This window comes from Heptranchias perlo, chromosome 8, assembly GCF_035084215.1.
Source record: "Heptranchias perlo isolate sHepPer1 chromosome 8, sHepPer1.hap1, whole genome shotgun sequence".
Taxonomy (NCBI): domain Eukaryota; kingdom Metazoa; phylum Chordata; class Chondrichthyes; order Hexanchiformes; family Hexanchidae; genus Heptranchias; species Heptranchias perlo.
Genome location: NC_090332.1, coordinates 73,750,297 through 73,778,031, shown reverse-complemented (window position 1 = coordinate 73,778,031; position 27,735 = coordinate 73,750,297). Strand labels below are relative to the sequence as shown.

The 27,735-nt window shown below is 42.3% G+C and overlaps 1 protein-coding gene across 1 annotated transcript; it reads right to left on the bottom strand.

Moving 5' to 3' along the window:
- Positions 1–27,735, bottom strand: apmap (adipocyte plasma membrane associated protein). The gene is made up of 9 exons (XM_067989320.1): positions 27,489–27,735; positions 24,050–24,166; positions 21,788–21,903; positions 18,175–18,267; positions 17,724–17,840; positions 16,503–16,677; positions 14,577–14,711; positions 9,884–10,076; positions 1–355 (listed from the first exon to the last, which is right to left on the bottom strand). Exons 1-9 carry the CDS (start codon positions 27,578–27,580, stop codon positions 146–148), a joined length of 1,248 nt encoding a protein of 415 aa, XP_067845421.1. The 5' UTR covers positions 27,581–27,735; the 3' UTR covers positions 1–145.

Sequence of the window (27,735 nt, the reverse complement as noted above, 5' to 3'; positions counted from 1 at the left end):
TCTTGAACATTCACGCTTTTTATGGTCTCCAAAGCACGGCCACCTTTCCAAATGAGTATTGTTTAAATATCAGCCGGCAGGATGTTCTAAATTGGTCTTTACAGAACGACTTTCAGCAGAAATCTCTTCATTCTGCACCAGAATGTTAAACCTCGTTGAGATTTAGCCGGCAGAGGAAAGGGGAGTAATAGGAACCCAGGTACAGGTAACCGTCATGCTCGTCTGCTTCGCTAACCGCAGGCACCACTACTCCATGAGGATCGTGGAAGCTCCTCCTGATGGATCCGTCCTCATTCAACTCCAGCACGAGGCCATACTTGGGCACAAACTTCATGCTCGTTTCCTGACTGAGCAGCTAAAAAGGGTACAAACAACATAATGTAAAGATTTTGTAACCACTCGAGCAATTTGCAAGAAGAAAAAAATAGAAGATATTGGCCTATCTTCTCTCACAAATGGACTTGATGTAAATAAAAGTGTGTTGTAGGTGGGAATAGTAAACAAAGTGGAAGCATTAATATTGGAGAACACAAAAATAGAAATTTAGAACCAAGAGCCCTTTGGGTCTTCCCAACTTAGATGGAATTCAAGCATTTGCCTACCAATCCATCTATTCTTGGTTGAATATCAACAGATCAGACCCTAAGGTCAGCCCCAGGATCAAGGACTTTTCCACCCAATTAAAAAAAGAGGTTGGCTTCAATTTTCCCCCCTTAAAGTTCCCTTGCCAATATAGTCCCCCCCACCACCATACACACTTACTCCTAAGGGTAGTGACTTATTCTTGGTTACAGTTCCAGGCCCTCTGATGTATCATTTGATAGCCAATCAGAAAGTGGAACCCTGACCAATTCTCAAATTCCCCTTTACAAAAATGCATGGGCGATTCGGAGGTTAAATCTAGCACTCCCACTCAGCCCTAGCAGTGCTTACTCAGCACACGATATGGATCAAAGCTGCGACCAGCCCCAGCTGTAGAGCTATGTCAACTGTGGTTCAGTGGTAGTACTCTCACCTGAGTCAGAAGGATTTGGGTGCAAGTCCCACTCTAGAGACTTGAGCACATAATCTAGGCTAATATTCCCAGCACAGTACTGAGTGCAGCACTATCGGAGGTGCCGTCTTTTGGATTAGATGTAAAACCATAAAAGTTGGACACAATTCGAAGAGGGGCAGGGAAATCCTGGCGACATCTAAGATCACTAAAACAAATTATCTGGACATTATCACATTGCTGTTTGTGGGACCTTGCTGTGGGCAAATTAGCTGCCATGTTTTCTACATTACAACAATGACTACACTTCAAAAAAAAAAAAAGTACTTCATTGGCTGTAAATCACTTTGGGACGTCCTGAGGTCATGACAGACACTATATAAATGCAAGTTCTTTCTTTCATATAGCTCAGTGCCATTACAGTGTTATGCATGTGGGCAGGGTGAATGCTGAACATACATATACCCTTCAGGGAAAAGCATTAAAGCAGATGGAGAGAGAAAGAGATCTGGACGTTCTAGCGCACAGATCTATAAAGGCTCATGAGCAATGCTGTGAAGTGATAGCTAGAGCGAATAGGGTAATGAGGTGCACTTATAGGACAATTTGACTATAAGACAAAGCAAACTACTTTGTCCTTGTACAAGATCATGCTCAGGCCTCAGTTAGAATACTTTGTCCAGTTTCGGTCTCCTCACATGGTGGGTGGTATTAAGGCTTTGGAAAGGATACAGAGGAGGGCCACTAGACTAATTCCCAGTTTAAAGCATCTTGGTTATCAAGACAAGCTAAAGGTGCTGGGACTCTACACTTTTTTTTTTGAAGTGTAGACTTAGGGATGATCTACTGCTGTATCAAACCTCCATGTGGGGGGAAACACCTGGCCAGCTCTGATCATAATATAATTAGGTTTAATCTTATTGGCCAATCCAAAGCTGGTCCCAGATTTTAAGAGGGCTAATTCTACAAAAATGGCTGAAGATCTGGTAAAAGTTGATTGATTGGGCAACCCTACTAGACAGACAAATGGAGGACAAATGGGCTCTATTTAAAACATTCTAAAATAGTTAAAAGAGCACATAGTAAAACAAAACCATTGTGGTTGACCAAGAATGTACAGAGGCAAATTCAATTGAAACAGAAGGCATTCTACACACAAGGCATTTGACTCACAGGAGAACAGGGAAAAGTATCGAATACCATAAGATTAGCCAAAAGATCTCTGGAAAAGAAGATGGTGTGTAATTGAGTGTAATAGCAAAAGCTTTTTCAGCTATATCAGAAGACTATTAAGGGCCGTTTAGGACCTCCAAGGGATATTGTAGGGCAGATTCATACTGATGCTCAGATTATGGCAGAGCTGCCAAATGACTATTTTGTATCAGTCTATATTCCTGTAGATGGATGCTGATGTTCCTGATGAGGTGCTCATTATTAAATAGCATTACTAATATTAAAATAGACAGTAATGTCATCTTGAATAGATTAGGAAAGCTCAAAATTGATAGGACTCCATCCAAGGGTGATTAAAGAGATGGGACAGCTATTTCATGGGCTCACAGATGATCAATAGTTGAACAGAGTCAGGGTTAGTTCCCTTAGACTGGAAGCTAGCTCGTGGAGTTCCTATTTTCAAAAAAAGGGAATAAATCAAAGCCAGGGAACTACAGGTCTATAAGCCTGACATCCATTATTGGGAAGATGCTAGAAGGGATAAGAGATGCCCTTTATGATCACTGGGAAAGGCAAGTGGTTATTAGAAATTCACAACGCTGCTTCCAAAAAACTAGGCCATGCCTAATAAATTTGATGAGTTTTTTTTTTGAGGAAGTCACTACGGTAGTGGATGAGGGAAATCCGGTAGACGCTGTCTACCTGGATTTTCAGAAAGCCTTTGATAAGGTACTGCACATTAGGTTATTTCACAAGCTAGAATCTTGTGCATTAGTAGAAATTTGAAACGCAGGATTAGGAATTGGCCCCATTCCCACAGCCAAAAAGTTGTAGTTAACGGATGTGATTCAGCTTGGAGCCATGTTACTAGTGGTGTCCCCCCGTGATCGGTCCTGGGCCCACTACTCTTCACGGTCTATTAACGAGCTGGCCAGTGGTGTTGGGAGTATGGTAAGTAAGTTTGCAGACGACAACAAGATCTGTGCAAGGGGTAAGATGTTAGAGGCATGCAATCATATCCAAAAGGATTTAGATGTGCTAGGGGAGTGGGCCACACAATGGCAAATGCCGTTTAATTTATATAAATAGTGTCATGCATGTTCGTAGGGCCAACACAGACCATGTCATTTGCAGGGAACAATACTGAAAAAGGTTGAGAGAAAAAGATCTTGGTGTTATTGTGCACAGATCACTAAAGGTTCATGACCAATGTAGTGAAACTGTAGCTATAGTTAACAGGGTAGTTGGGTTGCATTAGGAGAATCATTCGATATAAAACAAAGGACACTGTTTTGACATCATACAGGTTGCTGGTCAGACCGCATCTAGAGTACAGTGCGCAGTTTTGGTCCCTCCATATGACGGGCGATATAGTGGCCTTGGAAAAGGTCCAGAGGAGAGCTACAAGAATGATTCCTAGCTTAAAGAACATCAGCTACTCAGATAGGCTCAAGGACCTTGGTCTATTTACTTTAGAGCAGCATAGACTTAGAGGTGACCTGACAGGGGTGTATAAAATAATTAAAGGGCCAGATAGCATCACTTTTTGTCCCCCCCGAGAATTGAGAGCCTCTGGACTACATTCCTGGCTGTCGTGGTGGCTTCTGACTCTGCATGCCTTCAAGAGGGAGCTGGACCAGTTCCTGACTGGGGCAGAGAACGCATCATATAGAAGGCAAGTGTCTTTATAGATGACACTTGGTCCATGTGATCTCCTGGACTGGTTTCGATCGCCTGAGGGAGTCGGAGGGGAATTTTCCAGAGTATTGTTTCCTCTTACTGGCCCTGGGTTTTTTTTTTTCTGTTTCTTTGCCCCTCCCAGGAGATTACATGGCTACAGGGGTGGGTGGGATGAAGTGTTTAGCCATGATGGTCCACCCATCATGGTGTGGGGCAGGCTTGATGGACCAGCTGGTCTTTTCCTGACCATCAATTTCATATGTTCATAAGTGAGTGGGAAAAACTGTGGCAGATGAAGTTCAATGTGGGGGAAGTATGAGGTCATCCAATTTGGACCTAAGATAGATCAGAGTATTTTCTAAATGGCAAAAAGCTCAGAACTGTGGAGCAGCAGAGAGATTTAGGGGTCCATATACACAAATCACTAAAAGCTAGTGTACAGGTACAAAAAATAATTTAAAAAGCTAATGGAATGTTGGCTTTTATCTCAAGGGGACTGGTATACAAATAGTGTGGATGTTATGTTAGTTATACAAAGCTCTGGTTAGACCCCATTTTAGAGTACTGCATTCAGTTTTGGGCACCGCACCTCAGGAAGGATATATTGACCTTGGAGGGTGTGCAGTGCAGGGCAGATTCACCAGAATGATATCAGGGCTAAAAGGGTTAAATCATGAGGACAGATTGCATAGACTAGGCTTGTATTCCATTGAGTATAGAAGATTAAGGAGTGATCTAATTGAGGTGTTTAAGATAATAAAGGAGTTGATAGGGTATACAGAGAGAAACTACTTCCTCTGGTGGGGGAGTCCAGAACAAAAAGGGACATAACCTTAAAATTAGAGCTAGGCTGTTCAGGGGTGATGTCAGGAAGCACTTCTTCACACAAAAGGTAGTGGGAATCTGGAACTCTCTCCCCAAAATGATGTTGAGGCTAGGTCAATTGAAAATTTCAAAACTGAGATTGATAGATTTTTGTTGTGCAAGGGTATTAGGGGATACAGAACCAAGGTGGGGAGATGGAGTTGAGATACAGATCAGCCATGATCTAATTGAACGGCGGAACAGGCTCAAGGGGCTGAATGGCCTACTCCCATTCCTATGTGGTCATCGAGCAAGGACAAGATCGGAATCAGCCATGTTGAATAGCCTGCCAATGCTGAGTCTGGGCTCCCATACGGATGGTACAGAAGAGCAGCTGGCCCCAACTGGACCGGACCGTAGCAGTGAATCAGCACCTACGGGAGAGCAGAGAACTTGGGGAGAAAATGTAATGTTTAGAAAGTATTTGGCAAAAGTATAGAATATTTTCAGAACATGACCATAGCACAGTGAAATATTGATTACAAGGAACCAGTTTACCAAAGGAAAATAATTTACATAAAAATAAAAGGCTTCCAAAATAAAAAGCTTATAGAAAGATGTTAATAAAGTGTCATGATATCAAAGGAACTAATATTTTATTTTTCAGAATCAACCAACATTTACTCAAAGTTATATGGAGATATTTGGTAGTCAGAGATAGGATTGACAAATAAACATTCTGTGCTCAAATGGAACCGAACATTTTGATTGAAGCTGGAGATGTGCCGGAGTCTCCCAATATTTGGTGTCCAATCAGGCTTAAAAACGGCGATATGGTGTTGGAACTGGGATAGAAGTGGAAAGTTTATGCGGGATCATTTCAGGCCGGCAGGAAACATCACAGAAGCGTGGAGCAAATGGGGGAAAAACCCACTGATTGTGTTGTCTCCTAGGCCCATTGCTCTTACATACAAAGAGCAGACCAGTGCTTTATTGTATGGGCAAGGTACCTACCTGTTTAAGAAAAGGAGATAAGTGTAACCTGAAGGTATTAATGCACACGCTTGAGGAATATACACACCTCAGAAGATCATCCACCGCTACAGGTGAGGTGCCTGAAGATTGGAGGGTAGCAAATGTTGTGCCTTTGTTTAAGAAGGGCGGCAGGGAAAAGCCTGGGAACTACAGACCGGTGAGCCTGACATCTGTAGTGGGTAAGTTGTTAGAGGGTATTCTGAGGGACAGGATCTACAGGCATTTGGAGAGGCAGGGACTAATTAGGAACAGTCAGCATGGTTTTGTGAGAGGAAAATCATGTCTCACGAATTTGATTGAGTTTTTTGAAGGGGTAACCAAGATGATAGATGAGGGCTGTGCAGTAGACGTGGTCTACATGGACTTCAGCAAAGCATTTGACAAGGTACCGCATGGTAGGTTGTTACATAAGGTTAAATCTCATGGGATCCAAGGTGAGGTAGCCAATTGGATACAAAATTGGCTTGACGACAGAAGACAGAGGGTGGTTGTAGAGGGTTGTTTTTCAAACTGGATGCCTGTGTCCAGCGGTGTGCCTCAGGGATCGGTGCTGGGTCCGCTGTTATTTGTTATTTATATTAATGATTTGGATGAGAATTTAGGAGGCATGGTTAGTAAGTTTGCAGATGACACCAAGATTGGTGGCATTGTGGACAGTGAAGAAGGTTATCTAAGATTGCAACGGGATCTTGATCAATTGGGCCAGTGGGCCGATGAATGGCAGATGGAGTTTAATTTAGATAAATGTGAGGTGATGCATTTTGGTAGATCGAATCGGGCCAGGACCTACTCCGTTAATGGTAGGGCGTTGGGGAGAGTTATAGAACAAAGAGATCTCGGAGTACAGATTCATAGCTCCTTGAAAGTGGAGTCACAGGTGGATAGGGTGGTGAAGAAGGCATTCGGCATGCTTGGTTTCATTGGTCAGAACATTGAATGCAGGAGTTGGGATGTCTTGTTGAAGTTGTACAGGGCATTGGTGAGGCCACACTTGGAGTACTGTGTACAGTTCTGGTCACCCTATTATAGAAAGGATATTATTAAACTAGAAAGAGTGCAGAAAAGATTTACTAGGATGCTACCGGGACTTGATGGTTTGACTTATAGGGAGAGGTTGGATAGACTGAGACTTTTTTCCCTGGAGAGTAGGAGGTTAAGGGGTGATCTTATAGAAGTCTATAAAATAATGAGGGGCATAGATAAGGTCGATAGTCAAAATCTTTTCCCAAAGGTAGGGGAGTCTATAACGAGGGGGCATAGATTTAAGGTGAGAGGGGAGAGATACAAAAGGGTCCAGAGGGGCAATTTTTTCACTCAAAGGGTGGTGAGTGTCTGGAACGAGCTGCCAGAGGCAGTAGTAGAGGCGGGTACAATTTTGTCTTTTAAAAAGCATTTGGACAGTTACATGGGTAAGATGGGTATAGAGGGATATGGGCCAAGTGCAGGCAATTGGGACTAGCTTAGTGGTATAAACTGGGCAACATGGACATGTTGGGCCGAAGGGCCTGTTTCCATGTTGTAACTTCTATGATTCTAAGATCACATATGAAAGGCATAGTTAACAGCAGATTTCGAGGCCAAAGAGAAAGTAGTAATCACTATGTAATAAATTTGCAAAAAATGGCCAACTCTTGTGAATACAAACCCCTTTTTGGACAGCCTCATTAAAGACAGAATCGTATAATTGATTTAATAATATGGCTTGATCATCCATTATAAGAGTCGAGATTAGCAGAATATTTCAAACTCAAAGTTTTAAAATTAAAGTGAATTTTTCCCAAGATACCCTTTATGTCTGGATAATATGAAGACTCAAGGTATTAACACCAATTGGTAATGTGTGAACTGCAGCAGCTCAGGTCTTTGCAACAGCCTAGCAACTGAGCCCTGAAAATTAAACACTTGGATCTGGGGAATCAACTGTTAACCTGCACAGAGGCAGATTTCAATTCAAGTGCCAAGAGACAAAAATCAATGATGAAGCACAGGTACTGCAATTCCTCAAAATGGATTTTAAAACATTTAAAATAAAAACAAAATCTTATTACAATTTGAGGGACTCTGAACAGTAAGTGTTCTTTAATAAGGTTAACCACCGACAGTCCTTTCAACTAGCTGCTGCCTACAATTTACCTCATCCTATCAACAACTTGCATTTATTTATATATGGCCTTTAACATAGTAAAACGTCCCAAGACTTGTCACAGAAGCATTATCAAACAAAATGTCACACCAAGCCACATAAGGAGATAATAGGATAGGTGACCAAAAGTTTGATCAAAGAGGTAGGTTTTGAGTGTCTTAAAGGAGGAGAAAGAGGTAGAGAGGCAGAGGGGTTTAGAGAGGGAATTCCAGAGCTTCGGACCTAAGCAGCTCAATGGTGAAGCATTAAAAATTGGGGATGCACAAGAGGGCAGAATTGGAGAGCAGATATCGGAGGGTTGTAGGGCTGGAGGTGGTTACAGAGATAGGGGGGGATTTTAAAACAAGGATGACAATTTTAAAATCATGGCATTGCCAGACCAGGAGTCAATGTAGGTCAGCAAGTACATGGGCGATGGGTGAACGGGACTTGATGCGAGTTTGGATACCGGCAGCAGAGTTTTGGATGAGCTCAAGTTCATGGAGGGTGTACAGTTAATATCTGCTGAAAACAGAATCAAGAATTAATTCTCACCGGCAACACTCAATCACTACAGAGTCAGCCTTCACTGCTTTAAGTTCCAGAGCAGTTTACAGCTCTCAAGAGGTGAAAGGATGGTACCTTTAAGGTTATTTGAATGTTAATGAAAATTGAGCATCACATGCTGATCTACTGCTAGTTTAAATTCAAGTCTATGGTTAAGACCTACTTACAACCTGTATTCCCCATTGCTAAACTGAACAGTAAGATGCCCCTAATCACGCTATCATAAAAAAACTCCTCCTTGAATTGGTAACATTGTCTGTCAGTGACAGACTTACCATACTCTTCCAGAAGCTGATGGAAATGCACAGGTCAAGGAGTTTTCAGTTTTTAAGTAGGAATACATTTGTATCTGTACTCTTCAAGGAATATTCTAGGAAGAGCTTGCACAAATCATCCCCAAGTATCAGTATTTTTTTTAAAATCAAAAAATTAATTCAAACTTATCCTGAAGTTTTCATTGAATTTTTTTAAATTAAATTCTCCAACAGATAAATAACACCCCCACCCCCCCACCTCCATCCGTGCTTCCAGGACTGATTTACAGAGTGCAGCAATGAGCCATGATCTTAATGAATGGCGGAGCAGGCTCGAGGGGCCGTCTGGCCTACTCCTGTGCCTATTCCTTAAGTTTCTCATGATAGGGAGGGAAGGAGAAAAAAAATTGAGCTAACATTGGAGGGGATATAAATACAGAGGTAGATCCATTGCCACACCATCCAAGCAAGGCTCCTTCTTTAGTGCTGGGTCAAGCAGGTTTTGGCATTGTCAGCATCTGTACACTTGAACACAGATGTCTAGGCTGCAGGGAAGGAGGTTCGAACGGGATCAAGGGATTCATGGGAAAGGATGAGAGAGGAGATTAAGTTTTTAAAAAAGGCACCTGTGAAAAGGCTTGAAATAATAGAGATCAGAGAAACAAAAGCAACTGCAAACACAATTTCACAGCAGCCAAAATCCAAGAACCACCAACGGCTAACCTGTAAAGGGGAGGCGGCGATTTGTTCAACAGCCTTTACCAGAGGGGTTTGGAAGTTGTAGAACATCACAGTCAAAAGCAGAATGTCACAGTAAAGTTATTCTGTAGTGTGTAGTGATCCAAATAGTACACTTAAATGGTGACTAGTCTCAAGCCAAGTCAATTTAGTTTGGATCAACTACAGTTCACACAAGAGACCATCTGCAAGTATCGAAAGTACTCAGGGTGGAGCAGCGAAGGTGAAGTGTAGGATAATGTCGATTTGATGTTCTACAAATGATTGGGCAAAAACAAATGCTCTGGTATTTTAAAAAATGAGGATAATTATGGATGGCTCTTTACAGGATTGTCAACTTAGGAACCAAAATTGGAAACGAGGTCAGCTAAAATGTCCCACAGCATTGCACAGATTTCACGAACACATCTGAACGATGAAGTAACACCTGGACGTGCTGCACCCTTGTCTTATTATGGATCTTTTGGTCCATTGTTGATTTGCAATATAAACCAGTTCAGCCAGAGCATTTCCTACCTTGAAAATCAGATTCTTAAGCCAAGGCCTCGGAGCTAGGAAATCAATCAAAGAAAAGCCAGGATTCGGCCGCAGTGCTGCCATGCCTATCCAATAGCCTCCAGAACTACTTGCTCGGATGTTGTCAGGGAAACCAGGAAGATTGTCAAAGAATATGTCATGCCCACCTTTCCTTAGTCCAGAGATGTGATACCTGGAAAGGGTACATAATTTAAATGACAAAGCAGTACACAGTGGCATCCAGATAACATGACTTCCCACCTTGTGTCAGCTGTGGCTCAGTTGGTAGCACTCACCTGAGTCAGAAGGTCATGGGTTCAAGTCCCACTCCAGAAACTGGAGTACCTAATCCAGGCCGACACTCCAGTACAGTACTGTGGGAGTGCTGCACTGTCAGAGGTACCATCTTTTGGATAAGCCGAGGCCCAGTCTGCCCTCAGGCGGACATAAAAGATCCCATGGCACTATTTCAAAGAAGAGCAAGGGAGTTCGCCCTGATGGCCTGGTCAATATTTATTCCTCAACCAACATCACTAAAACAGATGATTTGGTCATTATCTCATTGCTGTTTGTGGGATCTTGTGTGCAAATTGGCTGCTGCATTACCTACATTACAGTAGTGACTACTCCTCAAAAGTATTATACTTTGATTGACTGTAAAGCTCTTTGGGATGTCCTGAGGTCATGAAAGATCCTATATAAATGCAAGTCTGTCTTTCTTTACTGGATGCCAGTCCTTAACAGGTCTTTTCATTTCTGATTAAATGAACTTCTTGATTTCTGCCAAGTCACTATTATTCTTCATTTGCAATTTAATATTAACTACCCATTAAATCAAAATAACCCCCCCCCCACCAAAAAAAAAGCCAATTCCTATTCAGGGATTAATGGCATTCACTGACTGTTTAGTACTTTCAATAATGGCTAGCAATTTAGAAATCATATTTAGAGTTCCAATGCTGCATGTCACTCTAACCTCCCTACGAGTCAAGAAGAGTTTCATCTGTTCTAGGCTTGGGTGAGGTGGAACAGCTCAGAATGCAGAAGTAGTCCATATCAGGGGAAGGAGATGCCATCCTGTTACAAGAGTCTTTACTCGAGGGGTCAGAGATTGAAACTAGTAAAAAGGCAAATTTAGGACCGATAACAGGAGGCGCTTCTTCATACAAAGTGATCAATACATTAAATAGACTCCCTGATAGTCTATTGGATGCAAAAACCCTGGATTCATTTAAGTAGTAACAGGATGCTTTGGGGGATGTGAACATCAATCTGGATGGATGAACTAAGATGGGCCAAATGGCTTTACTCGTCTGTAATCAATTTGTGACCAATGCCACAGGCAATCCATCATATACAGGTGTAAAAACCATGCATCAAGCATGCATTTTGTCCATCACACATCAGATGTCCTACTTTGAATGTAAACCAATTTTTTTTTTATAAAAAGAGAGAAAGCCAGTCACTTAAGACAGGGCTCTTCTGGTCTGGAGCCCACACCACTGTCCTTTCACCTCAAACGCTGGGATCAAAACCAGACCAGGCCAGACTGAAGAACTGAAAGTCTCCTCCCCTTTTCTCTTGGCTGTAAGAATCCCATAGAAAGCAAAAAAACCTTGCATTTTGATAGCACCTTTCAAGACCTCAGGACGTCCCACAGTGCTTTACAGCCAATTAAGTACTTTTTGAAGTGTAGTCACTATTGTAATGTAGGAAAACATAGCAGCCAATTTGCACACAGCAAGGTCCACAAACAGCAATGTGATAATGACCAAACAATCTGTTTTAGTGATGCTGGTTTAGCATAAATGTTGGCCAGGACACCGGGGAGAACTCCCCAGCTCTTATTCGAATAGTGCCATGGATCTTTCAGGTCTGAGGGGGCAGATGAGGCCTCAGCTTAACGCCTCATCCAAAATTCGGCACCTCCGACAGTGCAGCACTCCCTCAGTACTGTACTGAAGTATGTGCTTAAGTCTCTGGAGTGGGGCTTGAGCTCACAACCACATGACTCCGAGGCAAGAGTTGCTACCACTGAGTCATGGCTGACACCTTTGGGAAAAGAGTTTTGAGCAGTCTCAAACCAGAAGGTTGTGCATCACCTAGGACTAAACTAGCTCAGATAAAAGGACAGCTGGTGTCAAATATCAAAAAACGCAGCATAAAATTCTCAAGTTTGAGGTTAAGGCATATTGTTATGGCAGAGTCAAGGTTGTTCTCCATCTGGCTGTATGCTATACTTGACCTGGGAATACTTTGAAGCAGATACACAAAAGTGTTCAGAAATTAAGTTAATGTTATGAGTGTACATGAACAAAAAGGTTAAAAAATGTTCAGAATTTAAAAATTACAATGCTATACAAATTGAGCCATAATGAAACCTGAGCTCCCATTAGTATCATTCCCGCATCACAAATGCCGATGGCTAACTATGCCATATAATGTAGGTCAGTCTGGATAAGGCTGCCTTTAATACTATAATTTCTTTTTTTTTTTAAATACTTAAAACTATGCTTTTTCTAAACAAAGTTATCCAGGCCACAAAGGTACTGGCTTCTGTACTAGAAATGTAATATTTCTCTTGTTTTACAAATACAAAGAAGGATGATGAGCCAAAAAAAATGGGAATCATCTGATCCAGCGATAGCAGCATGATTTACAATGCTGGAATTGTCAAAACTACTGATACCCAGAAGGCCAGGATTACATGAAGGGATAGGTTGGGTAAATCAGCTTCAGAGAACAAGCAGAGACTATGTTTCCAATTGTGGGAGAGTCCACAACTAGGGGCCATAAGTATAAGATAGTCACTAATAAATCCAATTAGGAATTCAGGAGAAACTTCTTTACTCAGAATGTGGAATTTGCTACCACATGGAGTGGTTGAGGCGAATAGCATAAACACATTGAAGGGTAAGCTAGATAAGCACGAGGAAGAAAGGAATAGAAGGATATGGGGATAGGGGGAGATGAAGTAAGATGGCTCGTGTGGAGCATAAACACCAGCAGGCCTTTTGGGCCAAATGGCCTGTTCCTGTGCTGTAAATTCTATGTATGTGTTGCAATGTGCATGTGTTCTAAAGTCTTGACACATTTTGGGTATCCACATCATAAGACATGATGGAATCAATACCAGCACAATTAATGAAATGTTCTCATAAATTATAAAAACAGCATGGAAAAGCATCGAGCCCGTGTACATCTTGTGCGCTGTGTGTTCTGTAAACATAATTTACTTAAAATTATTCCTGCAATTCCAGAACCAGTTTGCCAATTAATATCTAATTATTCTTTTAGTTAAGCAGACTGGCACTCCTGCCAGGGCTATTCAAGAGGGCGCAACGAAATGCAGCTCCACACGCTTGCCCCAGTTTACGGCCCCATTTTATATATTCGGTACATGGTAGTAATGGGCAAATAAAGGCTTTTCATCCTCTCAGTCACCTCAAATGATCGGCAGGGAACTGCTTGCTTTGGATGCATTACGGAAACACATTTTTTTTTAAAAAGTGAGTAGCTTTATGAATTGTCCTTTGATGGGGCAAGGATAGGATATTACACTGCAATCTACTCCTTTACAAGGAACAACAGATAATAGACAAAACCTCAACAATTGCCAGCAGAGGTGCCACACTGCTCTCTACTGGAAAAAAGACAGTCCTCTCCCAGATGTGTAACTGCTGCTTAAAACAACTTCTACTTAATAAAAATATAAACAGTCAATGTATCTTTGGCGCAGGGTTACAGGGACAGAGATTTTATATAGAAAACATGCCAACTTCTGGCACGGTGATTCATCAAGCTTCATGAGTTACCAAATCCAGCTACTTACTCGAGCACTTTTCAAAGAAAACCTCTGATTTTGTCTCTCTCTCTCTATTATCCTGTTAATTGGGAACATTATATTTTTGGTAACAGGATTAGATTTGTATTTTTCCCTAATCTACAATTAGGTCTACTTGATATAGATAGCACATGCTCCATCTGATCTCCTGAACTGGTTGCAATCGCCTGAGGGGGTCGGAGAGGAATTTTCCCAATTAATTCGTCCCATATTGGCCCTGGGTTTTTGCTTCTTCCTGGAGATTACATTGCTGCAGAGGGTAAGAAAGTGTTTAGCCATGATGCTCCAGCCATCATGGTGTGGGGCAGGGTTGATGGACCAGCTGGTCTTTTCCTGCTCATTAAATTTCATATGTAACATGTATGAACAGAGGAAGTTTTGGGAACAGGAAAAAGTCATTTGGCCACACAAGCCTGCCCCTTTCATGGGTGATTTCATCCCTCATGCTCTAGCTTGTTGCCATATCCATCTGATAATGAACCTTCCTAAAGAGAGATTTGGGGATAATCTCAACATCTGTACCCTGCAAACAGATTATCACCCTGTAGTCACCCAGGGTTTCTGCAATCGCTACAGAAATTATTTTACTAGGTCAACAAGCCAATCTTGGGCCATTAGCAAAAGCAAAGTAGTTTAGCTCCTGTAAATATTTCCAGTAATCAGCTCTTCCACAAGACAGAGTATTTTATTTGGACTAATATATCTGGTGGGGATCGCAGCGAATGTTATACCCAAGTGCAGGGGAAATGATAGCTCTGCCTTTAACGGCACTAAGTTGCAATTGTAGCCTCAATTCATCAATGGGCTTGTTCACGTACACATTATTTGTACCCAGCATTTTGTTCCCACCTTCTAATTCTGGCCATGGTGGTCTCAGAAACTAGTACGTAGTCCTCAGCTGGAGAGAGCTGGACTCCATTCGCAAACCTTAGGTCATCCATTAGAACCTCCACTTGTTTAGTTACTGTGTCATATTCCATTAATCTGCAATAAGAACAGGTGTCCATTAGGCACAGGACTAACAACAGTCTAAGAATATTTCAATAAATAAATTTAAACAGTGAGAAAAACCTAAAATGATCTAATTATCAATTTCAGAGTGTTGGATTGTTTGTTCCTCCCACATCGTAGACAAAAGGTTAGGAAGGAGGCGAGAAGGGCAGAAAGACTTGCAAACTACTACAGTTCCCACCACTTAAAACGCCCACATCTAAATCGGGCAGTCGCTTGTATTGGCCAAAAAGCTAAAACCATTATCCATTTGCATTAACGTTAATTTCAAAGTTGCCGATTATAGCGTCTTTAGTGCTCCAATAATTTTGGACAGAAGCAGCTGTGCTTACTCACCAGTTCGTACCTCGTTAAGGTGCACTGAACGCAAGTAAATAAAACCTGGTTAATGTTCAATTACCTTTTGTTTCCTTAGGCCCTTCTAATTCCCTCCAAATGGTGTGGGGTTACTGTTTGTACTGAGCACTGACTGCAGTTTAAATAAAGCTGCAAGTCACGATGGAGCTGGAAACAACTGGGCAAAAGGTCACTACACAGAAGGAACATTCTTATTATATAGTAGAATATGGTAATAGTGCTACCCCATTATACTGGCCATCACATATAGCGGGTGCGTTCGCATGAACACACCCGCTATAAGTGGTGGGGACTGTACCACCAATTCTGCTGTGACGGGCAAAATGTAGGCAAATACATTGCAGATCAAGATGGTCACCAATCCCCTCTCCAGGCAACCCTGGGACCCAGTGTGATGTTAGTGCTTTTCCTGCAGTACTATTGGCCAAGTTACATTTCTTCCCCTTTTTATTCTTTAAAAAATGACATTGGTATGGGATTTCTAAGTCCATAATAATTTAAAACAAAATCAAAACCTTGACAAAGTGAAAGCACATTTTGAAGATTTAGATTCTGGATAGATTAATAAGACAAATTGATGTAAAAGAAGAAAAATAAGTCTGGGAAGCCTGTAGGGAGAAAATTGAGGGAAAACACTGGGAAGAATATAGGAACCATCAAGAAATTGGTAAAAGGCAGTTAGGAGGGCAAAGAGGGGACTATAAATGTGCATAGCCACAGAAACAGAGGGTGAGAGTTAGGGAAGCGAGGTCAGACGGGGGAAATGTACTGAGTGGAGTGCTCCAGAAATCAATTAGTACCCCTGTTTCTCATCTACATAAACAGCATGGATTCAGAAACACAATGTAAATTGGTCAAATTCACAGATAACGCCCAAATGGGGGGAAGGGAGCTATACACAGTAGAGTTTGATGAAGCAGCCAGCCAAGGTGTAGCAGAAGGAGTTTGGCAGTATTTGCAAGTGGGCAGAACTACAGCAGTTGAAATTCAATACAGGAAAGTGAAAGTCTTACACACTAGAAGAAAAGGGAACACTGAACTAGAGTAAAAGAGATCTGAGAACGATAGTGTCGGTTGATAAATGCAGTGCCAGAGACATTGCAACTATGTCTTATTGTTTCTGAACTAGGCTATTCAGTGATCCCTGCTAGAAAGAGCACCTCTGTTAGAAGGTCAGACTTGGCTACGATGCCCTCCACAATGAATTAGCTTACTGACATCCACTAAGTTCACACAAAGAGCGTCCACTTGGGCTAGATAGCAAAGGGTGGCCACCCTGCTGATCTTTAACCAGCACAAGTCAGTGTATCCAGGAGAGATGAGAGAACTAAAAAGAAAACTTGCCACCAATAACAGGACAATTCCAAACTAGCAATAAAAGTAATGATACGAATCCAGAATCCTCACCGCCCATCAGCAGTGCCCTCCACCACCAGATATCTGCTGTCTCTTCTCTGCCACTTGCTGCTGGAGTCTGTGAAGTAGATCTTTCTGCCATCTTGGGTGACACTGAGGTCATTCACAAAGGCCATCTTCTTGCCCTGGATGAGCTTCTGGGCAGAGACCAGCATCTCCACTTCACCTGAAGTTATTTACCAAATAAAAAGTTAAGTGCTACCCGTAACTGGAACTACAAAATGAAAGCAGGCCTGTTAAATCAAAGCTTTCGGAGAACAGACTGTACTCGCACCCCCCCCCCCCCCCTCCCGCCACTGTTTATGTGGATGTTTCAATTATAACATCCAATTTTTCAGTGGAGACTTTTCATCGAACTGCTTCAGTGCTATGAACCCACATTCATTTTGTAAATACAGGTTTTATAATATGAGCTTTTATTTTTCCAAAGAGTTAAAAGGTAGTTAGGCCCAGTCTATCCCTTTTTGATGGTTGACAATCCTACCCACGTGCCTTCCCCACCATCTTCACCCTTTTATGTCCACCCGAGAGGACAGATGGGGCCTTGGTTTAACGTCTAATCCAAAAGACGGCACCTCCCTCAGTACTGCACTGGAATGTCAGCCTGGATTGTGCACTGAAATCTCTGCAGTGGGACTTGAATGCACAACCCTCTGACTCAGAGGAGAGAGTGCTACCATTGAGCCAAGGCTGAAACCTTGGTTCTCCCAGTATCCCGCCCAAAGTGTCCCTCAACAAACACCATTCGTTCAACTCATTTTGTGGAATCTTGCTGTGTGCAACTTGGCAGCTGTATTTGCCTACATAACAATGACTGCACATTGGAGTGAAGCAAATGACATGCACTGCATTCAAGGTGTCTCACTTCATCAGCACAGCTTCCATCTACTTCACAGCATCGTGCTATCAGGCCACAGTCTGACTATATCCATTGCAAGAAGTATACCCACTACTGACAAATAGCTAAGTTTAAAAAATAAAAGATGCAAAAGTACATGAAGTAGAAAGAAATAGAAGGATATGTCGATAGAGTGAGATGAAGCTCGTGTGGAGCATAAACGCCAGAGTAGACCTGTTGGGCTGAATAGCCTGTATCTGAAGCCTGAAGAGTATTTGCTCTCATTAGAAAGCGACATACCTCAGATAAAGTATACAGTAAGTCTTGCACATCCTTAGTGGTCAATTACATTGCAGGGAATTAAAATACTCTACCTGTGACTGGATTAACTTCAAATAACCCATAGTAAGCATCAGCCACAAACAGAGTGCCATTAGGTCCAACCCGGATGCCCAATGGTCTTCCGCAGGTTGGTTCATCTTCTCTTGTACCTGGGTATAAGAAAAAGTTGGCAGTAACATCGGGGGGAGGGGGGAGGATGAGAAATTAAACACTCAAATCAGAATTTGAATTTGCATTAGAGCTATACTTTTAGACATCTACATTTACAATCAACCCAACTTGCATGCAGTAGCAAGTGTGTACCTCAGTTTAACAGTAGAAGTTGAGGCAAAAGAGGATAGAAAATAAAGCCTATTTGATTAAGTGGCAATTTTTGTTTAACATTGGAATGTAACTGCAGGACCACTTGACTAAGCACTGCTTGATGTAAAAACTACTCCTAAACTGTCTCAAGATGCACACCCGTTTTTGCGTGTTACTTACCACATGGCAGCTTGCCTATCCTTGCCAGGGTGTGTATTTTCCCATCTCTTATTTTCAGAATCTGTCCATCAGCCGTACCAGTGAATATCACATCTGCAAAGATCCCACACATAGAATTCAGTTACACATACCTTCACTCAACAACTTCCCAGAGAAAGCAAAACTAGAAATTCAATAAATCAAATCCTCAGCTTTCATTTCATTCAGAAATAAAAGACTTGCATTTATATAGTGCCTTTCATGACCTCAGGATGCCCCAAAGTGCTTTGCAAGAATGAGCCAGTCCTTTAATACCTTGTTAACCAAGCTGGAAAAACAAAATCCATATCCAAAAGGAAATTGGAAATATATTTGAAAAAGGAAAAATTTGCAGGGCTATAGGACTAATTGGTACCTCTTTCAGTGAGCCGGCACAGGCACGATGGGCCGAATGGCCTCTTCCTGTGCTGTAAGATTCTATGAAATATTTTTTTAAATCATTGACTTAGTTTCCAATGGTTGAGATTTGAAATGATGGATATTGTCTTTATTACCTGTTTTGATTAAGAGTATCAAATATACAATAATTAGATAAAGAGTAAGTAAATTATCACTATCTATATTTTACTATTTGTTCACCTAGGGCACATGGAATAGCAATTTTCATATTTGTTCGTTTATAGGTTAATCATTTTGGCATGTAATTGCATTAATGTCCATATTTGCCGTTTTTTAAAAAAGCGTAATGGGGAATGATCTATAAAATCCAGGTTATGGTAAGTCACAAGATTATAATTTGAAAGGCAGCACTTTAAAATTTACAAACTAACTCATGAAATCTTGAAGACAAAAATAAGTGGGGGGCTCTAAACCAAAGAATCTGCTCTAATCATGGCAGCTGATGGTCACGACATAGTATCAGCTTCAGTTCAACTGTTCTAGTCTCCCAGCTAGAAGACAAAAGGGATTCTGATAAAAGCAGAGAAAAATGGGCAAACTGAAAAGGGAACATTTCTCCAATGCCATGACCTAACCCGTGACTGAACCTTTTTGTTTCTGATACAGATCCTGCCCCAGTATTGGTCCACTTATCCATCCCATCAGAACACATCTGGTTTTAATTTACATTTCATTACCTACTTTCACGACTTCAGGACGTCTCAAAGTGCTTTACAGCCAATTAAGTACTTCTGAAGTGTAGTCAGTGTTGTAATGTAGGAAACGCTGCAACCAATTTGCCCATGGCAAGGTGCCACAAACAGCAACGTGATAATGACCAGATAATCTGTTTCAGTGATATTGGTTGAGGGATAACTCCTCTGCTCGTCTTCGAAATAGTGCCATGGGATCTTTTACATCCACCTGAAAGGGCAGGGCTTGGTTTAACGTCTCATCCAAAAGACGGCACATCTCCGGCAGTGTAGCACTCTCTCAGTACTGTACTGGAGTGTTGGCCTGGATTTTGTGCTCAAGTCTCTGGGCTGGGACTTGAATCCACAGCCTTCTGACTCAGGTGGAACATAAACATAGGAATATAAAAAATAGGAGCAGGAGTAGGCCATTCGGTCCTTCGAGCTCCGCCATTCAACATGATCATGGCTGATCCTCTATCTCAATACCATATGCCCGCTCGTTCCCCATACCCCTTGATGCCTTTTGGGTCTAGAAATCTATCTCCTTCTTAAATATATTCAGTGACTTGGTCTCCACAGCCTCCTGTGGTAGGGAATTCCACAGGTTCACACCCTCCGAGTGAAGAAATTTCTCCTAATCTCAGTCCTAAGTGTCCTAGCCCGTATCCTGAGACTGTGACCCCCTTGTTCTGGACCCCCCCCAGCCAGGGAAAACATCCTCCTTGCATCCAGTCTGTCTAGCCCTGTCAGAATTTTATATGTTTCAATGAGATTCCCTCTCATTCTTCTAAACTTGTGTGAATACAGGCCAAGTCGACCCAATCTCTCATCATATGACAGTCCTGCCATCCCAGGAATCAGTCTGGTGAACCTTCGCTGCACTCATAGGAACAGGAGTAGGCCATTCAGCCCCTCAAGCCCACTCCGCCTTTGATAAGATCATGGCTGATCTGTGATCTAACTCCATATACCTGCCTTTGGCCCATATCCCTTAATACCTTTGGTTGGCAAAAAGCTATCTATCTCAGATTTAAAATTAGCAATTGAGCTAGCATCAATTGCCGTTTGCGGAAGAGAGTTCCAGACTTCTACCACCCTTTGTGCGTAAAGTGTTTTCTAATCTCACTCCGGAAAGGTCTGGCTCTAATTTTTAGACTGTGCCCCCTAGTCCTAGAATCCCCAACCAGCAGAAATGGCTTCTCTCTATCCACCCTGTTTCCCTTAATATCTTATAAACTTCAATCAGATCACACCTTAACCTTCTAAACTCTACAGAATAAACTCCAATTTGTGTAATCTCTCCTCGTAACTTAACCCCTGAAGTCCGGGTATCATTCTAGTAAACGTATGCTGCACTCCCTCCCAGGCCAATATGTCCTTCCAAAGGTGCGGTGTCCAGAACTGCTCACAGTACTCCAGGTGCAGTTTAACCAGGGTTTTGTATAGCTGCAGCATAACTTCTGCCCCCTTGTCCTCTGGTTATAAAGGCCAGCATCCCATTAGCCTTATGGCAAGTATATCCTTTCTTAGGTAAGGAGATCAAAACTGCACACAATACTCCAGGTGTGGTCTCACCAAGGCCATGGATAACTGCAGTAATACATCCTTGCTCCTGTGCTCAAATCCTCTTGCAATGAAGGCCAACATACCATTTGCAGTCTGCTAACACTGAGCAATGACTAATATGCCTGCATCCAGACTGTAATAAACCATGTTCAAGAATCATATGCAAAGTACTTCAACAGAATTAATCAAATGTGAAATTTTACTTGCTATACTAGTTTATACCTCAAAGGCCTATTCTGCTGCCATTACTCTTTCAACAGCAATCACTGCTAAATCTGTTATTGGGCAGCAATGCCAGAATAAACTTTCCTGCTAGGTCTTGTGCAACAAGAACTTGGAGAGGGTGTAGAGTAGAATTACCAGAATGACACCAGGATGAAGGACCTCAGTTATGTGGAGAGGCTGGGATTGTTCTCCTTTGAGCAGAGAAGGTTAAGGCGAGATTTAATAGAGATGTTCAACATTATGAAGGGTTTTAATCGAGTTAATAAGAAACTGTTTCCACAGGCAGAAGAGTCGGTAATCAGACAACACAGACCTAAGATAATTGGCAAAAGAACCAGAGGGGAGATGATGAGAATTTTTTTTTAACGCAGCGAGTTATGATCTGGAATGCACTGCCTGAAAGGGTGGTGGAAGCAGATTCAATAGTAACTTTCAAAAGGGAACTGGATATAAACTTGAAACAGAACAATTTGCAGGGCTACGAGAAAAGAGATGGGGAGTGGGACTAATTGGAAAGCTCTTTCAAAGAGCCGGCACAGGCACGATAGGCCGAATGTCCTCCTCCTGTGCTGTAAAATTCTATACTAACTAGGGCCGCAACAACCTGAAGAGTAATAATGGAGAGATTTTATGTTCTTGAACTTTACAACTCAACCATTTTCCTCCCAAAAGCCTCCTTTAATGTATGAATAGTCAAGGTGTGTCCATACCTCCAAGGTGTGCAATAGATTCTGGTCCAAACAGTTGGTCCTCAAACAAGCGCTCAGCCTGTCTCAGCTTAAGGTTAGGCTCCAAAGGACCAGTCAGCAGGGGAGGCTCCTTGTAACTTGGGGGGGTGGGGGGGGGGGCGGGGGAAGAAAAAGCACAAACACTAAGGTTAATGGTTTGAAGTCAAGGGATTACTTGAAGGACAAACAAACTTGAAGCAATTGACTGTTACTAAAATCAACTGGAAACCTTTGTAGAAAGAATTGTAAAAAGATCAGGGGTACAAGTCAGGAACAGCAAGATACAAACAACAGGCAGTCTTGAATATGAATTGCCATGGAACAGTTGCCATATTTGACAACGAAGGGGACCCAGGCTATAGACATGACAGAAATTGCTGGAAACAGCTCCTAGATTCAGGTTTCTACTGAAACTTATGCAATTGTGCAACTGACGTCACATTTATGCAGACATCTAGATTTCAGGAAGCACATCAAATTTACAGAAATTGTTTGGTTATCACCAAGGTACAGCCAATTCCTGAGAAAGGTCCACATGACCAGCACACACAAATAAGGCACAGTCCACGTGCACAAAGTTCTCAATCTCAGGAGTGCCATCATGGGGAGGGTGCCAAACAGATGCCAGGCACTTTGCCCCAGAGTAAAGGAAAATTAGGTGGAGCTGTTCCTGCACATCTCTTAGCACTGGTCACCCAGCAGCACTTGAATTGGCCTGCGCAGTCACCTACCAGCTTCTCTGCTGCTGTCAACATAGGACCACGTGCTACCCATTTCCCCTGAACCAATATTGACCTCCATCTCCGCTGTAACGGGATTGATCCAATTCCCTTCTGAATGGTAAAATACTGACTCAGTTGAAGCAACGAACAGGAGAAGGCCATTCAGCCCCTCGAGCCTGTTCCGCCATTCAATTAGATCATGGCTGATCTGTATCTCAACTGCATCTACCCGCCTTGGTTTTGTACCCCTTAACACCCTTGCTTAACAAAAATCTGAGTTTTGAAATTTTCAATTGACCTAGCATCCACTGCTTTTAGGGGTTAGTGTTCCAGATTTCCACTATCTATCCTATCAAACCCTTTAATCATCTTAAACACCTCAATTATATCACCTTTTCATTATACTAGGCAGTAGCCTATTCTATTGGTTGACAAAGATGAGTGAAGATATTTTCTAAATTCATAATATGATTTCTTTAACTTCTAATCAGCTCCTCTCATTCTCCTATACCAGACTAGTATAAGATGCTACTCAAAATTGATTCTCTTCAACATTTAAAAACTTGGATCATATATCACCACCCCCATATCTTCCTTGTTCTCCCATCAAGGAGAGATTTAACTTCCTTATTTTCGCTTCAAAAATCTGGAATCATCTTTGTTGCCCTTCTCTGAATTCTGTCCCTACCTCAATTTCTTTTTGTAAGTACAGTTTTCACAAGTAGTGTCCTTTACATGTGACCTTTCTAATACTTTATAAATCTCCTGCACTGTGTAGATCTACTTCCACACTGAACTGTGTTTGCTTTTGCAACCACTGCCATATGCTAGTTTACAATGGGTTAACTGCCAATGACCTTTGCCCTGACTCACCTCATTTTACGATACACCATTCTAACTGTGGCTACATTTGCTATATATTAACTTGCGTTTTTTTTTAGCCCAGCTAACTTCCTGTAAATTTATAACATTTAGCATTTTCCTTCAAACACCCTGCATTCTCACTCACTTGTGGGTGAAACATGTTATTTTATTTATTTCTTCTTCTTAGCCCTACTCTCCTGAAGGTGCTGCCCCATTCTGTGGTGTGGTTCCACTGGCCAGGAGCTCTCCAGTAACTTGGATAGGCAGCCATTTCTCCATACACGAGTCCAAATAACAAGTGGTGGCAGGCTATTCCACCACAGAGGAATCACAGATCAACCATATGCTTACCTGCCATCGAGACGCACACACTTTCCAGCAAGGGTCTATTGACAGTGATGAGGCGTAGGATCCAAGGGTGATTTTATCGCATCCTAGTCCTAGGACACCGACACCAATTGCACCCTAACTACTGCCCCTCTGGGTCATTCCTGGTCAGTAAGGCTCAGTATCCACATACCACGGGAACCCCAGCATAGCACTTTTGATATATTAATCAAAATGAGACAGAAGTAATATCATTGCCCATTCCAGCTGGCCTGTATACAATTTCAGCTCACTTGCTATAATATCAGCATCTGAGCAAATGCATTCTTACCTGAACGGTTGAGGGTTTATTGGAGACTGCAGCAGCAACGCTGCCGCCAGTAACGGAGCCAAAAGTGTCACAACAAGAGTCGTCAAGGTTATCCGGAAAACCTTCCCACTATACGAACTGGAAGAGAAACATATTCAGCGACTTGCAATGGTAATTGTAGATCACGTAGGAAGGAAGCCTTACTTTGCATTATCTTTGTCGGTAACTTTCCAGTGACACACATCAGGTTTAGGAGGAACGCAGGCTGTACAAGACACAAGCTAACTGTCATGAAATCAGTCAGAAAAATGTGTTAAGTGCAGTCAATGCCTACAGAGGGAGGCAAAAAATGCTGTATGGGCAACAATTATTGCCCTAATGGGATTTTAAAACGCAGGGTAAAGATTGAAGTATATCTTGCTGAAGTGCTCACTGACCCACATTGGCTCCCGGTCCCACAACTCCTCAAATTTAAAATTCTCATCCTTGTTTTCAAATCCCACCATGTCCTCGCCCATCCTATTTCTAACCTCCTCCAGCCCTGCAACCCTCAGAACTCTGAGCGCCTCCAATTCTAGCCTCTTGCACATCCCCAATGTCCTCTGCCCCACCATTGGTGGCCGAGCCTTCACCTGTGTAGACCCTAAGTTTTGGAATTCCCTCCCTAAACTTCTCCATCTCTCTGTCTCTCTGTCTCTCTCTCTCACTTCCTTTAAAATGCTGATTAAAACCTACCTTTCTGACCACGCTTACGATCACTAGTCTTAATATCTCACATGGCTCAGTGTCAAATTTTGTCTAATAACACTCCTGTGAAGTGCCTTGGGACATTTTACTACGTTAAAGGCACAATATAAATGCAAGTAGTTGTTGTTCTTGTTGAGGTAAAATGGAGACAAAGGATATGCCCTTTGGTTAAGACGACTGACCATGACAAAGGACACGAAGAACGTATACTGGGTCTTAAACAGGGAATCCCACTTCCAGAAAGTTCCATTTTCAAACCATGCAGCCAATGCCACATCTGTTTCCTTCAACCTTAACCGTACCTATGTATCAAAGTACAGTAGCATAGTAGTTATGTTGCTGGACTAGTAATCCAGAGTTCAGATCCCACCATGGCCATTTGAGAATTTAAATTCAGTTTTAAAAATCTGGAAATAAAAAGCAGGCATCAGTAAAAAGTGACCATGAAGCTGTCATATTGTCATTGAAACCCAACCAGTTCACTGACGTCCTTTAAGGCAGGAAATCCGCTGTCCTATACATAACTCCTGGCCTACACCAACGAGGTTGATTTAATTGGCCTAGCAACTCAATTGTATTACCACCTTCTCAGGGCAACTAGGAATGGGCAATAAATGCCTTGCCAACCAGCGACACCCACATCCCAAGAATGAATGAGTGAAAGCGAACTAAAGTCCACAAATGTCGTAGAAGGAGGAAACTTCAGAGAAAATGATTTGGTGCGATTAGGACTCACTGGTTATCATACACAGTGCGTGTGGCGGGGGGTAAAGAAAGGCAGGCAAACCATCAGTAAGAGACAAGTACTTGATGTTATAAGGGTGAAGAAACAAAACACAAAGTAGGAAAGGGAGACAGAAGACTTGGACGTATTTAATTTAAGGCAACAGTCAAGAATTTTTATAGTGAAGTAAAAGCACATTGCCTGGGCTCTATTTCCTGTGTCGTGGGCCAGTAGTTGCCCATTGAACAGGAAATTTCAAGCTAGCCTTATAAGAATGGCAACTCAACAATATCAATGAGGTTGGCAGTCAAGATGAAACAGAAGCCAGTGAACAGGGTGACATAACAGGAGAAGGGGCACCAAAAGACAAATAACAGGACGCTCACAAGGAGGTCCTATGTTAAAAGGAGAAATTCTCCAGTTTTCACTTTTCATTAGGCCCAGCTCTTGCTTGTGAGAAAGGAATTACTGGAATTTTTAAAAAGGGCTCCTGAGAATAAGGCAAATGCTTTAGTCCACTCTGCCACACAACAACCCTGACTTCTTTGACCCCCTCTAGTCCAAGAACAGTGAAACAAAAGAATGAAGAAATGTTGAGGGATATATTCTGATCTGACCAGGATTCATTGCATACAGCCAAAAATATACCATCTACCAATGTAATCACCAATATCCATTTCATTTACATAACAAATGGCTATTATAATATACCACTGTCCGCCCACCATCACGCCACCATCAGCTCAAATTGAGCCTGGAGCTTGAAATACAAGGTTGCAAATATCTTGCAGCATTTGGTGTTGAATCTAAATATATTTTGCAAGTAACTGAATGGCTAATCAAAAGCATGACAAATAGGTCATTAATCACAAGCAAAAATGGTTTATTACTGTAATGTACTACTTCTGAATATTACTATTGGACCCAATTTCCGTAAGTCTGTATATGATGAAAATGAAGATTAACCCAAAAGGTGCATCATTTAACTCCTTTACTATTTCCATAGTGTTTCAAAGCCAAGCTTTTCCGCATTTTACAAAAATCCCAAATTGGGGTCGTAGCTTACCCAGTTTTGAAAATTGAGTATGTCTTTTGAGCATGCAGTCAGGAAACTTTAAAATGATGTACAAGCCCAACATGAGAAGTCCAGGTTTTCGAACAGAACTTGCCACTATTTACCTTCAATACGGAAAGATTAATTAAGGGTTTCAGTAATATTTTTCATTAGCAACCTTGGTTGGATTACACTTGCAGTACTGTGAACAGTTCTAGTCTTCATATTATAGAAAGAATATAGAGGCTTTGGAGAAGGTGCAAAAGAGATTCACAAGGATGATACCAGAACTGAGAGGACATACGTATCAGGAAAGGTTGAACAAGCTGGAGCTATTTTCTCTAGAAAAGAGAAGGCTGAGAGGTGACCTGATAGAGGGCTTTAAGATAATAAAAGGGTTTGATAGGATAGACATGAAGAAAATGTATCCACTTGTTGGGGAGTCCAAAACTAGAAGTCATAAATATGATAGCCACTAATAAATCCAATAGGGAATTCAGGAGGAACGTCTTTACCCAACGAGTGGTAAAAATGTGGAACACACTACCACAAGGAGTAGTGGAGCAAATAGCATAGATGCAGTTAAAGGGAAACTAGATAAGCACGAGGGTGAAAGGAATAGGAGGATATGCAGATAGGGTGAGATGAATTAGGGAGGGAGGAGGCTCGTGTGGAGCATAAACACCAGCACAGACCAGTTGGGCCAAATGGCTTGTTTCTGTGCTGCAAACTCGATGTAACAGCACGTACCAGTGCATACAACACATTAACAACCAACCACCCCCAAAAAAAATAGCATGTACCCAGGGCACAAGCCAACTGACTACAAGGGCATGTTAAGGAGCCCTTTTCGTGGTCACTGCCAGAGGTCCGTTACATGGCAGTCACACCCAGACCAACGCCACAACAGTCCTAGCGCCCTGCTCAGCCCTTACCTGACGTGCTTGGTTTCGGCGTCCCGCGACTCGTCCGAGACGACCTGCGGCTGCTGGAGCCGGCGGTGCCGCAGCCCCTCGGCCTCCTTCATCGTCCTTCCGCGCGCATGCACCAGCTACCCGGAGTGCGCGAGCAGGAACACTGCTGCCGGAGGCCAACGGCCGAAAGTCGAACCAATCTCGCGCGCGCGGCCTGCCGGCTTACTGGCGCGATCAAGTGACGTCAACGCGGAGAGAATTACAATGA

What these genes read in the sequence shown, in the direction of transcription:
- apmap (XM_067989320.1), bottom strand. Translation starts at nt 27,580, where the DNA reads ATGAAGGAGGCCGAGGGGCTGCGGCACCGCCGGCTCCAGCAGCCGCAG. An exon ending in TGAAGTTAATCCAGTCACAG is followed by an intron (nt 16,678 to 17,723) that starts GTAGAGTATTTT and finishes AAATAACTTCAG; the next exon opens with GTGAAGTGGAGATGCTGGTC. An exon ending in GAGGGCACTGCTGATGGGCG is followed by an intron (nt 14,712 to 16,502) that starts GTGAGGATTCTG and finishes TTCTTATTGCAG; the next exon opens with ATTAATGGAATATGACACAG.